Source organism: Grammomys surdaster, unplaced genomic scaffold (genome assembly GCF_004785775.1).
Source record: "Grammomys surdaster isolate TR1022 unplaced genomic scaffold, NIH_TR_1.0 222, whole genome shotgun sequence".
Taxonomy (NCBI): domain Eukaryota; kingdom Metazoa; phylum Chordata; class Mammalia; order Rodentia; family Muridae; genus Grammomys; species Grammomys surdaster.
Window position 1 is genome coordinate 2194657 of NW_021604667.1, and position 14052 is coordinate 2208708.

General features: G+C 41.8%; 1 protein-coding gene across 1 annotated transcript in view; it reads right to left on the bottom strand.

The window, feature by feature from the left end:
• Window positions 1–1031: 1031 nt before the first annotated feature.
• Kiaa1210 (KIAA1210 ortholog) overlaps window positions 1032–14052 on the bottom strand; it is a 119253-nt gene continuing 106232 nt past the window's right edge. Inside the window, exons 6-10 of the mRNA XM_028773133.1 lie at window positions 13769–13871; window positions 6897–11501; window positions 5765–5952; window positions 2909–3005; window positions 1032–1198 (exon numbers count right to left, since the gene is read on the bottom strand). Of these exons, the coding sequence (XP_028628966.1) occupies window positions 1032–1198; window positions 2909–3005; window positions 5765–5952; window positions 6897–11501; window positions 13769–13871 (5160 nt within the window). The remainder of the gene's footprint in view (window positions 1199–2908; window positions 3006–5764; window positions 5953–6896; window positions 11502–13768; window positions 13872–14052) is intronic.

Below are 14052 nucleotides of genomic sequence, written 5' to 3' on the forward strand. Positions count from 1 at the left end.
AACCCAGCACCAGTTATTTAAGCTAGCTATAGAATCTCATTGCCTCTCTAGATTTGGTTTTGAATGTAGAAGTATCCAACATAGATGTTCAAGGCTGTATCTCTGTTTAAGCAAAGCAAACACCAAGTGACAGAAGTAGATGTCCTTTGGATCTAGGAAAATGATCCTAGGTTTGCTGTTAAGACATCTAAAGGTGGCTTTCTCATAATGTTTGCTAGACTTGAGAGATAGAATAAATGAGGAGAATTTAAAAATGGAAAGGTTAATTAAGGTGGGGAAAACCCACCCACTTAGGTGACACTATTCCCTAGGCTTGGATCTTGGACTATATATATAAAAGGGAGAAAGGGAGTTGAGGACTAGAATTCATTACTTTCCATTTCTTGCCTGGAAAAGCAATGTGACCAACTTTCTCAAGTTTCTGCTGCCAGGAATTCCCTGCAGTGATGGACTATACATTTGAATTCTACCAAAATAAGCCCTTTCTCTATTAGATTGATTTTATCAGAGAATTTATTACAGCAACAGGAAAATTATCTAAGACTCTGAGTTACACAGTTTCCTCTGCCCTAAGCCTGGAGCCAGAGAGGAAGATCACTCCCCAGAGGCAGCAGACACACTAACTAGTGAACTATCCACCTGCCTGGTGGAAAGTACATCCATTCCCTGGGCTAAATCACCTAAATCTTTTCACTAAAATAATTTGATTGAAATAAATGGCAATTTTTTAAGTTGCTGAAGCAAAATATGGTTGTTTGTTTTCTTTAAAGGCACAATGTCTAAAGCTAATGATTTTACAATTCTGTAGCATAGCTTTTCTGGAGAACATGCTGGGTTTGGTGATGTTGGTAGTGAGTTACTGAGGGTTAGACGTTAATAGAATTTATTTCATTCAAATAATTAAAATGTTAATTCCTATTTCTAAAGTTATTTTCCCTAATAAAAGCTAGCCCTGTCAAAAGTATTATATGGAATTACCATAGCTACTGGCAATTATTACTGAAAATGCTGATGCTCCATCCAGGAGCTATTTATTGCATGATATCTGGCATTTGGCTCCATGCTTGGGCTTTCTTCTTGGCCATTGAGAACCATTCAGGCTCCTTAGGTTCTGGTAATTTGGGTGGAAGACTTGAAGATCGTCTGGTTTCTCTTTCCCTGGTATATGGGTGAAGTATCTTCTGATAATCAAATGCAACTAGAATCATAGCAAACAACACACAAACAATCAGAAAACCCAGAGACACTGGAATATGTTTAAAGCTGAAATTAAGTGGACCATTCTTTCAGGTTTTTGTCTGATCACCCAGTACTTTAGTATTTTCCAACCAGTGTTCTCTTAGAAGTCACTGTTCTAAAAGTCATTGCTTGGACAAATGCCACAATAGGTATGTCCAGGAATGGCATCAACATGGATATGGCCATAGAGTCATAATCATGGGAAGGGATGTGAGGTAATACTTGCAGTGAAACAGCCAAAAATGTTTTTTGTTGCTATTTGAGACAGGGTTTCTATGCTTAGCCTTGGCTGTCCTGAAACTCACTCTGTAGACCAGGCTGGTCCTGAACTCAAAAATCCTCCTGCCTTTGCCTCCCAAGTGCTGGGATTAAAGGTGTATGCCACCACCACTGACAATCCATAACAACCAATCTTTTGACTTTTATTATTTGAATATCTTATACTTTTGAACTCACAACTAAAGAGAAACATTATACCTATTCCTTTTTAATTTAAGATCTGTTTTAGCAATCACTGACATTGTGAAATTAAATGATTGATGACTCAATAGTACTATCTAATAAAAGCCTAATAATCGGCCAACTACTCTGCTTCCCAACTCCACTGCCTCCCTCATCCTGCTCTATGGATGATGAGCCTAACTCAATGTTTTTGACTAAAACAATGGTTTTCTATTCTAATTACATATTGGAATCACCCAGGAATTTTTTTTAAAAATACTAATGTATCTGGGTATGATGGCACATGCTTGTAATCCCAGCATTTAGGAGGCTGTGGCAGGAGGCCTGGGAGTTTAATGCTCTATATTGGGCAAAAATCAAATGACAACTACAACAACCAACTAACAAAGACACACACACACACACACACACACACACACACACACACACAAATAGCAGTGCTCATACGATTTCTTGAACTAATGGAATAAGTAGGATGGTGTCAGGGTCATCTATCATTTACAAGCTTCCTAGTGGTTCTACTGTTCAGGAGAGTTGAGAACCACATTTCAGGAATAAGCTCACAAGGCATGGAGCAATGTGATGACTGCTATTTCCACAGCCAAATAATGAGTTCCTGAGTCCCTACTCTTTTTTTTTTTTTCATGAAAGGGATTAATGGCGAAAACAAAGAAAGCTGAATATAAAGCCATCCCCATTCCTTCAGCTTCTGCTGAGGAAATCCCTCTAGCACATAACTCTCAGTGATGAGGTCACAGTGTATGGTTTCCTGTCACATTTATTTGCAGCTGTCAACAAGCATTTTCAATAGTTAAAAATAAATCAATAGTACTAGGCCTTTGCAATGGATTTTTATCAACAGTTTCATTGAGGATAGAACAAGTGAAGACATATTGCTTTGCTATCAGCTAGAAAGTGACTTGGTCCTTTCTTCTTCTCCCTAACAACAAGAATGTTTTGTGCCTTGCCTTGAAAGCTGCTTCGTCAAGGTGGAAGACTAGACAGGGATATGGAAATTTACACACTGGACTTAGATGTAACAATTAGATTTTCTTAAACTAAGTTGATATCTGCTGCATTTTATGGAAGAGACGTGAAAGAATCATGAAGCTGATTTAGAAGTATTTTGAGTGAACTTGAAATTGCAAAAACATTTCACCACATTCCTCCATGGCTATTTTTGACAGGTCAGAATGAGTATTCTCACCTGATTTTGTAAACCGCCTTAACTGTGGCATCTCATGTCCGGGGATGATGGAAAGAAAAGTCATCTTTGGCGCAATATCAGTTATGGGCCCAGATTCCTGCAATATCAAAAAGGAAATTAAAAAGTTTATAAGTCCTGACAAAAAAGACAGCAAATTTCATAGACAATTTCATGGTTCAAGCCCTGGCCTGAGTACTATGAGTTCAACAGTAATCAGAAGAAAAGAGATATAGATTTAGGATACGATATTGATGCAGAAGTATATATCTGGATAGAAATATATAAGTATAGAAATTAATTATATAAAATCATAACAAAAGTTAGCACAAAGCTCCTTGATCTTAGAATACATCCATCCATGCATACATGCATGCGTACAATTTAATGATTTATTTGGAATATATTATTTAATAATTTTTTATTTTTATTTTATGTGTACAAATGTTTGCATTTGTTATGTTATGTGTATTGCATCCCTTGAACTGGAGTTAAAGATGATCATGAGCTACATGAAATGGATTTAGCCCCTCTCCCCTAATATATGTAACAAATATGAAGCTCAGTTTTCATGTGGGTCCTGAACAACTGGAGCAGGGGCTATCCCAAAGCTGTTACTTGTCCATGGGATATGTTCTTCTAGGAGGACTGCCTTGTCTGGCCTCAATGGGAGAGGATTGCCTAGCCCTATAGAGACTTGATGGCCCATGGTGGAGGAATACCATGGAGTCTTCCACCTGCTCAGAAACGGGGAAGGAGGATGGGGGAAGGATCATGGTAGTAGGTGACCAGGAGGGGAGCAGTGAGTGGGATGTAAAGTGAATTAAATAAATAAAAAAGAAAGAAAGGTGGATTTTTTAAAAAGATGGTCATGAGCTGCTGCTATGTGGGTTCTGGAAACTGAACCTATGTCCTCTGTAAGAGAACCCAGTGCTCTAACCACTGAGTAATCTCTCCTGTCTCATAACTTATATTATCAACAAAACCCAAACTGACTGGTTTGTGACCCTTCTTTCAGACTTAGAAGAAAAGTTATCTAGTTACACAGATAGTATAAACAGATTGAAATAAGATTATCTTTTGTCTATAAACTTACCACCCTGACTGCTTATCTCTGCTGATCTCAGAAGCTAAGCATGGCCAGACCTGGTTATTACTTGAATGGGGGAACAACCTTCTCTCTAGCATTGTACCACCTCATAGCTGTGAGCTTGTTATGGTCACATATAAAGCTGATCAGTCGGATGAAGTGAGCACTTTAAGATTTCTATCTTCCAGCATTTGTTGCTATATGACTAGAAGTGCTTTTTCTGCCAAGAAATGGTGTGGCTGTATGGTTTTAGGCCTTTAAAGTTGATCTCTATACAACTGTTCTAAGCCAAAATGTTTACACACACAAGGTTATTTTCCCCTGACAAAAAAGGTAACCAGAGTGGGCTTTATCCTTTTATGATTCTCCTTCCACTTAAACACTAACAACTAAAAAGGGAAAGCTCTTTAAAGAAAAAGGTTAACCACACCACATATTTTCCTCAAAAAATTTAGCCAGCACTTAGAATCATAGAATTTCAGATCTAGCTTTTGATATGTAAATGAAATGTGCTTTCTTGAGGTCCATTTTCTGCAGATTTTCTAAGAAGAAAACAAGGCAACATGCATCATTCCATCATCCTTGATTCTCATGTCTAGCTCATCCTGTAGCATTTTAAAATCTGCATGTAGGTGTGAAACCAAACCAAATTGGTACATAGAAATGCAAATATGGACACCTAAACATACATGTTTAGGGACTGATATGAAAAGTGTGCATAATGAAAGTCTGGATGAAAAACAGATACCTTTTGCCTATGATTTCTCTTCCCAGTTTTAATAATTCATGGTCAATTTTAGTCTAAAAATGTTCAATGAGAATTTTCATAAATAGTTGATAAACTTTACATTGAATGCCCTATCTAGCAGCATAGAATTCTCGTCCCTCCCCATACCCACCTGGCTGTGAATCTTCCCTTTGTCTAACATCCGTACAGTGTGTCCTGATGTCTCTTGCTTCTTACATAGCTGTCTTAAATGTCTGAGGCCTTGTGATTGTGCCATCATAGTGTCTGTGTTCAGGTAACCCTTACTTAACATAATAATACCCCAAAAGTGGAAGAATAATGATGCTAGCCATCCAGATACAAAAACGAGAAGCTATAAAATGCCCCCACTACATGAATAAGCAACAATCCTAAACTTACTAAGAAAATGTAAAAACACCATATGCTGAGGTTGCTACAATCTATGGTAAAAACAAATCTAATTTTACAATTGGGAATAACTACTTACTTTGAGCTCAAATTTTAAAAGTTAGCAGCCACAATGTATAAGTAATGAGTCAAAATGAAAAGGACATTCAATTACAGGGTTCTTTACTATGTGAAGCCCAAGCATCCACAGAGAACCTTATAAAGTATTCTCTGTGGGTAAAGGGGCCTACTGTGTTTATAGTTTGACTCTCATTTATGAAAATCATATGCATGTACTTGAAGACTATAGTTGCTCAGTTTTTACCCTGCTGGTTATGTCTGTTGTTGTTGCATTGTTGTTGTTTGTACTAATAGGACTATTGTTGTCTTATCTAACTCTGCAATCAATTTCATGGAATACTGCTTTAGCATATTTATGGCGAGGTTTGATTGATAGACTCTCCTCACTTATATTAGCTTTCATAGACCTTGTAAGAGTATCAAGGCAAGACATATTTGTGTGAATGCAAAACAAAGACCCTTAAATTGTCCTTCATTAATGCTCCCAGTAAGAGACAGTGACTACATGTCTGTCATAATTCCCAGTGCAAGTTTAATCAATGGCTCCACTAACCTTTGGCAGAATTTCCAACTGTGGTTCATATTTTACCTCATATCTAGGTTCTTTGGGCTCAGCCCTAATTTCAGATTTGGACCTGGATTTTTTAGGAAAGTGGGATCCAAGGGCCCTTTGCCGCTGTTTTACCATGGTGATCCAAGGTGGCTCCAAAGAGGAATCTGCCTTCCAACTAGAGGTCTTTTCTGAGAAATAAATAAGAAGTATTAGTATTAGAACTGACGCCAGGCAGAAAGGATCATCAGTCTGGTTGAGGTTAACCATAATAGTCTTCCAAATGGGATCCTTTTGTTGGTTGCCAAGCAAAAATAAGTAGATACCAAGTAGAGAAGGGCCATTCTCTTTTGTACCCTTCCTACAAACTGAGAAGTCAGGGATTGAGTAGTTAGAATAGCTGCACATTAAAATGGGCATACTATCACTTATTGGACCCTTTATTTCCTTTATCCATCCCTCTTACCATCACCAAATCAGGGGAAAACAATGCTTGACAGGTAGGCTGAGAAAATTCTCAAGATATCAGAGTCTCAGACCATTGATGGAACCCCTCCAACTCTAAGAAAAATCTTACAGAGTCTGTTCCTTCTTCATCCCTAGTGCAAATATCGTGGTGAAATAGGTGTGATCAGAGGCAAAGACACCACTCTGCAAGGATGAGTCTGAGGACACAATGTTTTTAAGAAGGAGTAGCACTTACAAGGTCCCCTTGATCTGAATTAAATTAAGATGGTTTCAGGGTAAGAGTGTAAACATATTCCTCGTAATGAACTCAGTTTGGGAGTTGTGTTTGGCAGGTTACAGTGACATGATGTGTGCAAAGTTTTTTAAAAAAAAAATGCAGAATTCTGCCCAAAGTATGCTATGCATGAGGTAGAAGGAGAAGGAAGAAGCGGTATCATGAGTCTATTAATGAAAAGGGAATGGATCTTCAGACTGCTGCCTCCCTGGGAAAAGAAAGATTCCAAAGGAGTTACTTCTGAATGTATTCATCCAGAATTGGACACTATCTCACCTCTAAATCCACAACCAACCCTGCCAAAGCAACAGTACAGTTGGAAGCCTAGAGGCTAGAGCATTCATGGTCCATTCATACAAGGTCTTGCCTTACCTAGACAGACAAAACTCTCACCTGGAGGCCTGTAAACTGCTGACTTCTTCAAAGTGCCTTCATATCTGGGCCTGTTCCCTTGGTTCTCCTCAAAGGTAAATGCTGGGCTGGGCCTGTTCCCTTGGTTCTTCTCAAAGGTAAATGCTGGGCTGCACCTCTCTGGGCCTCTGCCTGAGCCCTGGAGAGCTTCTTTGTTTGCCTGTTCTTTGCTTGCTGCAGATGAAACTGGGGCAAGTGGCATGCAAGGGTCTGGATTCTCCATTCCAATATTCTTTGAGATTCTTCGCAGCCGCACTCCAAAAACATTTTTGACATCAGCCTTGCTGGTGGATAGGAGTGAAGAACTTTCACTTACATCACAACACTGAGGAACCTCATCCTTAAAATAAGTGTCCATGGGAACAAAAGATTTCTGGGCAGGAGCAGAAGCGAACATGACATGTTTGGTAACACAAGTTGGGGTGCTTTTAGTTAAGTCCCCATAGCCTTGTCCGTATTTCACATTTTTGGTTGAAGCTGGGCCTTTCAGCATGGGCCAGCAGCCAGTATTCTTCTCAGGAATGGCTCCTTCAGCAGCAGCATTGGCAGAGTCTACATAAACTTGTTGCTGATAGTCAGTAATAAAGAACAACTGAGTAGGCTTACCAGGAGGCTGATGGCCCTCACGAATTCTCCACTCCATAGGCACATTTGCTGAGTCCGCTGGTAAAATCGATGGCTGCAACTCAGCTACATCGAAGGTTTGAGAAGGCTGTGTGGAAGGCAGCTGTCCTTCAGACCTCTTACACTCATCTGGAAAACTGACAGAAACTGAGGCTTTCTGCTTGTACTCAAGCTTCCCCAGGGACTGAGAGACATCCCCGGCAGAAGTGCTCCACTTCACAGAGGCACCCTCAGAAAATGGCAAAACTTCTTGAGGCTCTTCTTGCCTTCTGGACAACTGTAAACGCTGCTTCGTGGGCAGATTCTTCAATGTGGTATCTTTCTTGGGTTCATCATCCCAGTTATAGAACAAAAGATGCTCCTCCAGTTTAGACTTCAACAGGGATCTGGAAGGACGGCTTCGGCCCCGAGGAATGGGCTTTGCATACATGCTTAATTCACTAGGGCCACTATCTGAAAATACTTGCTGGGCCATGAATTTCACAAAGGACTGGGAAGGTGCCCTGACATTCTGTGGTTTCTTGGAGCTGTGTTGAGCGGTAGCACTCTGTAGACGCGAGGACATTTCCTGAACTTTAGATTTTATTGCGAATGAGGTGGGACGTTTGGGAGGCACTGGGCGCCGAGGAACACCTCCCTCCGTAGAGGTACTCTCAAAGCTTGAGGGTGTTTTCTCAACTTTATGTTTGATAATGGTTTGGGAAGGATGTCCGGAAAGCCAGGCCTCCCTCAAAACATCCCTCTCCTTGGCAACACCTTCTAGACTTGAGACTTGCTGCTCAAATTCAGAGCCCAACCAGAGCTGAGGAGCATACTTGGGAGGCATTGGCTCCATGGGAATGCTCCGCTCTCCAGAAGCTCTCAGAGAATCTGGGGAAACTTCTTTCTTGAATTCTGAGGTCACTGGCGGCTGGGAATGCTGCCTTCTAGGCCTCCTCAACGTAGCACCTCTTTCCTCTGCTACATAGTGCTCTGGATCTCCTCTTGGCTGGAAGGGGAATCTGGAAGGCAGTAGCTCCAGAGAGCTGCTCTGTGGCACAGAAACATTCAGTAACTCAGTAGAGGTTGATTGCTTGACAACTGATCCCATCAAGGGCTGAGAAGGCATTCTGGGAGCTGGTGAATCAACAGGAGTGTTCCATGAAGCAGCAGCAGCATGGTCTTGAGATACAGAGCCTTGTTCAAATGGCGTGCTCTTCCATGACTGCAAAGAGTACCTAGAAGGCTTTGGCTCTACAGGGATCATCTGCTGTACAGATGGGTTCGTGGGTCCTCTGGAGACTGGTTGCTTGACTACTGATCCCATCAAGGGCTGAGAAGGCATTCTGGGAGCTGGTGAATAAATAGGAATGGCCCATGCAGAAGGAACATTGCCTGGAGGAACAGATATTTGTTCAAAGGTAGGTGTCAGCCATGGCTGCGGAGGACATCTGGGAGGAACTGGCTGCATAGACATGCTCCCTTGGGCCTCAGGGTTATCTGGACCTACAGGGACTTGCTTAAATTTAGGGTTTGCTTGTGTTTGGAAGACATGTTTAGTAGATGTTGGCTCCATGGGGCTGCTCCATTGGGTGGAAGTGTTCACTGGATCTTGGGTCATCACTGGCTGGAATTTGGGTGTCACTGAAGGCTGAGGAGGCCGTAGATCCACTAAAATGGCACCTTCTACAGAGGTGCTTTCTGGGACTGGTTGGCTTTGATGACTTGGTAAGGGATGAGTAGAATATTTGGAGTGCAGTTGGCCCATGGAAATCATTTTAGCAGCAGCAGTCTCGGATTCTAAAGACACTTCTTGATATGGCTGTAGCATAGGCTGGGCAAGGTTCTGAGTCATATGCTCCATAGAAGTGCTTCCTTCAAATGCTGTGCTCTCTGGAGTGGAAGAAAATGATTGCTTTCCTGGAGACTTCATCCATGGCTGGAACTGTGTTGGAAGCTTTGGATCCATAGAAATACCTCTTTGAAAAGCAGCTACCTGTTGCTGGATGAAGGGTTTCAATACTGGCTGAGAATGATGCTGAGGAGGTGGGGACTCCAGAAGAGTACTCCCCTGTAGTGCAGCACTTTCTACACCAAATGATATTTCTTTCTTGATGCTTGGTCTCACTGAAGGCTGGGAAGGATATCTGGAAGGCTGTGCAGCAATACTCTCTTCAAAAACAGTAAGTTCTGGACCTGCAGAAACTTCTTGCTCAAGTCTTGGCCTGGTTGGGGGCTGAGAATGGTGTCTGAGAAGCTTTGTCTCCATAGAAGCCCCCTCTTCCATGTTTATAATGTCTGCACTGGAGGGGACATTTTGCTCAACATGGTATCCCTTCAAAGCCTTTCTAGGGGACACTGGCTGCATAAAAATGTCCCAGTCAGCAGTAACGCCTTCTGGCTCTGCAAACACTTGATGTTCAGATGGAGAGCTCGCCCACAATTCAACAGTGTGGCTGGGAGGCAGTGGCTCTACAGATTTGTTTGGTCCTACAGAAATGTTCACCATGATGGGAGGTTGTTGCTGAGTAGTTGAACTTATAATAGGTGGAGAAGTGTGTATGGGACGCACTAGCTTGGTGGGAGCAGTCCACTGTTTTAGAGAACTCTTTGAAACTGGGGACACCTCTTGCTGCTCTTCCACTGAGCTGCTCAGATCCTCGGAACTGTGGTATTTCTCAACATAACTACTTGATTCTGTGGAGACTTCCTTTTCCTCCAACTCTGGCAAGGCCTGGGAATGGCGCCTGGGAGATGGCTGCTCTTCAGAGACAGAATCTCTGGTGAAACTTCTTGATTCTGAGCATTCTTCAAACTCTTCCAATGACTGGGAAGAGTGGGCAGATGTCATTTCCTCACAACTTTTCGAGCCTTCTGAAGAGCTCTGTTGTTCTGAGGCTTCTCTAGCTTTGGGTTTTCCTAATGACTGGGAAGAATATCTGAGAGGCTGCTGCTGCTCCATCTTGCTCAGCTCTACATCTACAGTTTCTGATTTGAGGAAGACATCATCATCTTCATCTTCATAATCTTCTTCATCATCGTCTTCATCATTATCTTCATCTTCCTTACCATCAGCACCATCAGCACCATCAGCACCAGCATCAGCATCATCTTTAGGCTTCCATGTAGTCTGTAAAGAATGTGTAGGACCCAGTTGCACTTCAGAACTACTCTCATACTCTGAGGTACTCTTTGAATCTGAGGAGATTTCCTCTGCATTTGGATACTTTCTGGGACAAACAGGCATCATCTGCACAGAAGAAGCATCATCTTCTGCAGTAGCACTTGAAACATTTGTAGAAAGGGTCCGGACACCACTTTGGGGATTCTTCTCTTTGTGGTAAGTTGTGCTCTCCAAGGATAACTCCATTTGGGGTTGAAACGTTTGCAAACTAGGACTGGATGCTTCTTCCTCTTCTCCACAGACTTGAGAAGGATGCATATGCACTTGGGCCTCTTCTTGGCTTGTAGACTTTCTTATCCACTGCAACACAGTAGCTTTGTCCTTTTTCTTCTTGCCTTCAGGAAGCCCATGTTCTTGGCATGGTAGTGGACTCACGGACTTTGCCACATCTGTAGATGTACATTGTGGTGCTGGTGCTCTTTGAGCTTCAACATCTATGTTGGCCAATTCCTCCTCTGCATCTCCTTTTTCTGAAGGCATCTCCTGAGGACTAGTAATTTCTGCTTCTGTAGTTGTGGACTGCCCTGTGCTTTTCTTCTCCAGGAAAAGCTTCAAGAAAGAGTGTTCCCCGCCAGGTATCTCTTCATTAGCTGAGGACTCAACTTTAGTGCTCAGGCCATACCCTTGAGTGGATTTTAGAAGACCTCTTTGAATGATACCCCACTCATTTTTGAACCTTCTTCTACATCTTCTTGGATTGAATCCTAAACAGTAGCCTGAGGCAGCGTCGATACTTTGAGTCTCATCTTCTGTCTTATCCTGAGTTTCGGTTTTGTAGCTCTGCTCCTGGCTTGAGAGTCCTGCACCAAATGTAAAAAGGAATGGAGAAATGTGTGTACTTTAGACTTCCTAAAAAGAGTGCTATGTTTGCCACCAAATTCCATGGTATGAAGAAGCAACTGTGCAAGGGACATTGCCTTGTTCACTGTTAGCTTTAAGCTATGGGGAAATGTTCAAATCAAAGGGAAATTTCAGTCCTATGAGCAGATAGGCTCATTAGCACTTTATCAGTAATCTGGCCGACTATTTGAAATGAGATTCAGAAAGAGGCAAATTATGATCTTGCAACAATGATTACACATTTGAAAAACATGACTGGAGCAGGTGCAAGGGGAATTCATATGTGTGTGTGTGTGGCTATTTTGCCTGCATGTGTGTCTGTTCTCCATATATATGTCTGATGCCTGGTGCCTGTGAAGGCCAGAAGAAGGCCTCAGATCCTCTGAAACTGGAGTTACAGATGATTGTGAGTCTCCAAATGGGGAAATTAAGCCTGGGTCCTCCAGAAGAACACCAAGTGCTCTTAACCTCTGATCAGTCTCTCTAGCCCAGGAGGGAACTTTTAGCTTTCTAATTAGTAGTTTTATTTTCTATATAGTACTTATCTAACTTATTGAAATTCTGTATTATATGGATTCATGCTCCCTCCGCCCCCCTCCTCCTCAAAAAAATGTCAAAGGAATCATTTGAGAGGTTAGGATTATGATCCCTTTTTTTCCATTTTCTACCTTCTTGCCTTAAAACAATCCTGCATAACATGTAAAGCAGTTCTTTGAGTACATACAAGGCAGTACTCCCAACACCCAGGCAATTACATCCATGTGAATGCTCCGCTCAATTCTTTTCCTAAGCAACTCAGTTTGATCTTAGTGGCAGAGCCCTAGCTGCAGTTCCTTCTCACAGACGTTGTCTGTAGCACCACCTAGTGGTTTCACATGCTATATACAGCAGAGAAGAGCTAGATATGCTTTCTCAATTAGGCCCTTCTTTGCGGATGAGCAATCAAAGTACCCTACAAGTATTGACTCCGTTCTATCTCCATGTATGAAAGGGACGACTGTGTAATTGACATTATTCTCTTAATCTGTGTTCCCTCCTTAATCCCTCTTGTCCTTTCAAAGACTGTTTTTAGTGGTTTTTTTTTTTTTTTCTTTTCTGGGAAAGAGTACAACCTTAAGGAAGTCCTATCTTTGAAATCACATGCAAAATCATTTGTGGAAAAAAAAACCCTGACAACCATTCAACTTAATTGATGGAACCAAAATTTAATTTTGTCAAACACTGCATGAAATTAGCTTGCCATCTAGCTGAAGTTAAAAATCCATCTGTGCACACAAACAAACACACAGAGACTTTTTCACTCTGGCAGTATTTGTTTGGCATTGGTTAGATGATAGCTGCCAAGGAAATCTGCCTGCAGCTGTGCAAAGCTCTGGTAGCCATGGGTATATGATGCCATTGTGAGCACAGACTCTCTTCTCTATACTGGAAGAGAAAGATAACTCCTATAAATTAATTATTGGGGGACAGGTACTTCAGTTGTTCCTATTTTGTTATGCTATTGAAGAATACTGAATAGGCCATTATTACTTGCCCTCTGCAGAACTCAGCAAGCATACTAATTTGAAAGAATTAAACATGTCTCCAAACAAAGACTTCTCTGGTTGGAAATTGATTTAGATCGGATATAAAACCACAAAGCCTGTACAAATGTTTTGCCAGTTTAGGTGGAGATTATAGGACTGGACTTGTGTGAACCTCTTTCTAATTGAAAGTTTTGTTTTTGTGAATTTTAAATTATGTGTGTGGGTATGTATCCCAGAAAAGGTCCTCAGCCCTTTTCACAAGTGAGCTAGACGGCAAGCAGAGTCACACAAAGTCTCTCACAGTGGAGCGCTTGCCTCTCTGGGCTACGGTGAGATGTCCAGGGCTGTACATTGGCTTTTAGTACTTTTTAAATTATATGTATGCGCATGTGCAGAGAGGTGCCCACAGAAGCCACAGGTGTCAGATCTTCCTGGGGCTGGAGTTACAGGCAGTTGTGAGCTGCTTTGCTTGAGTGCTGAGGACCAAACTGAAGCCCTCTGAAAAACAGTAACCTCTTAGCTACTAAACCCTCTCTCCATCTCACTTGTGTGCATCCAACACTCCAAGAGAAATTCCAAGAGAAAACTCCAAGAGAATTCAGGGTAGCAGCCCTGGGGACATGTTTGTTTATAACACCCAAATAAACTCCATTGTGCAAAGATGCCCAAGATCCACTGCGTGGCAGCGAATGTTTGCTAACCTGTACTGTCCAGACTCTCCTTTTGTTCAGCTTGTTTTGTCTTGGTTATAGTCTTCTCTTTGAATGTCACTGAATAGACTTGTTCCTCCTGCTTTACTTTGACCTGAAACAAAGTTGTGTTTTTTAGGACAGACAGACAGACAGACAGACAGACAGACAGACAAGACAGAGGCAGAGAGAGACAGATAGACACACAGAGGCAGAGAGAAAAGGAGAGACAAAGAGAGAGAGAGAGACAGAGACAGAGAGAGAGAGAGAGAGAGAGAGAGAGAGAGAGAGAGAGA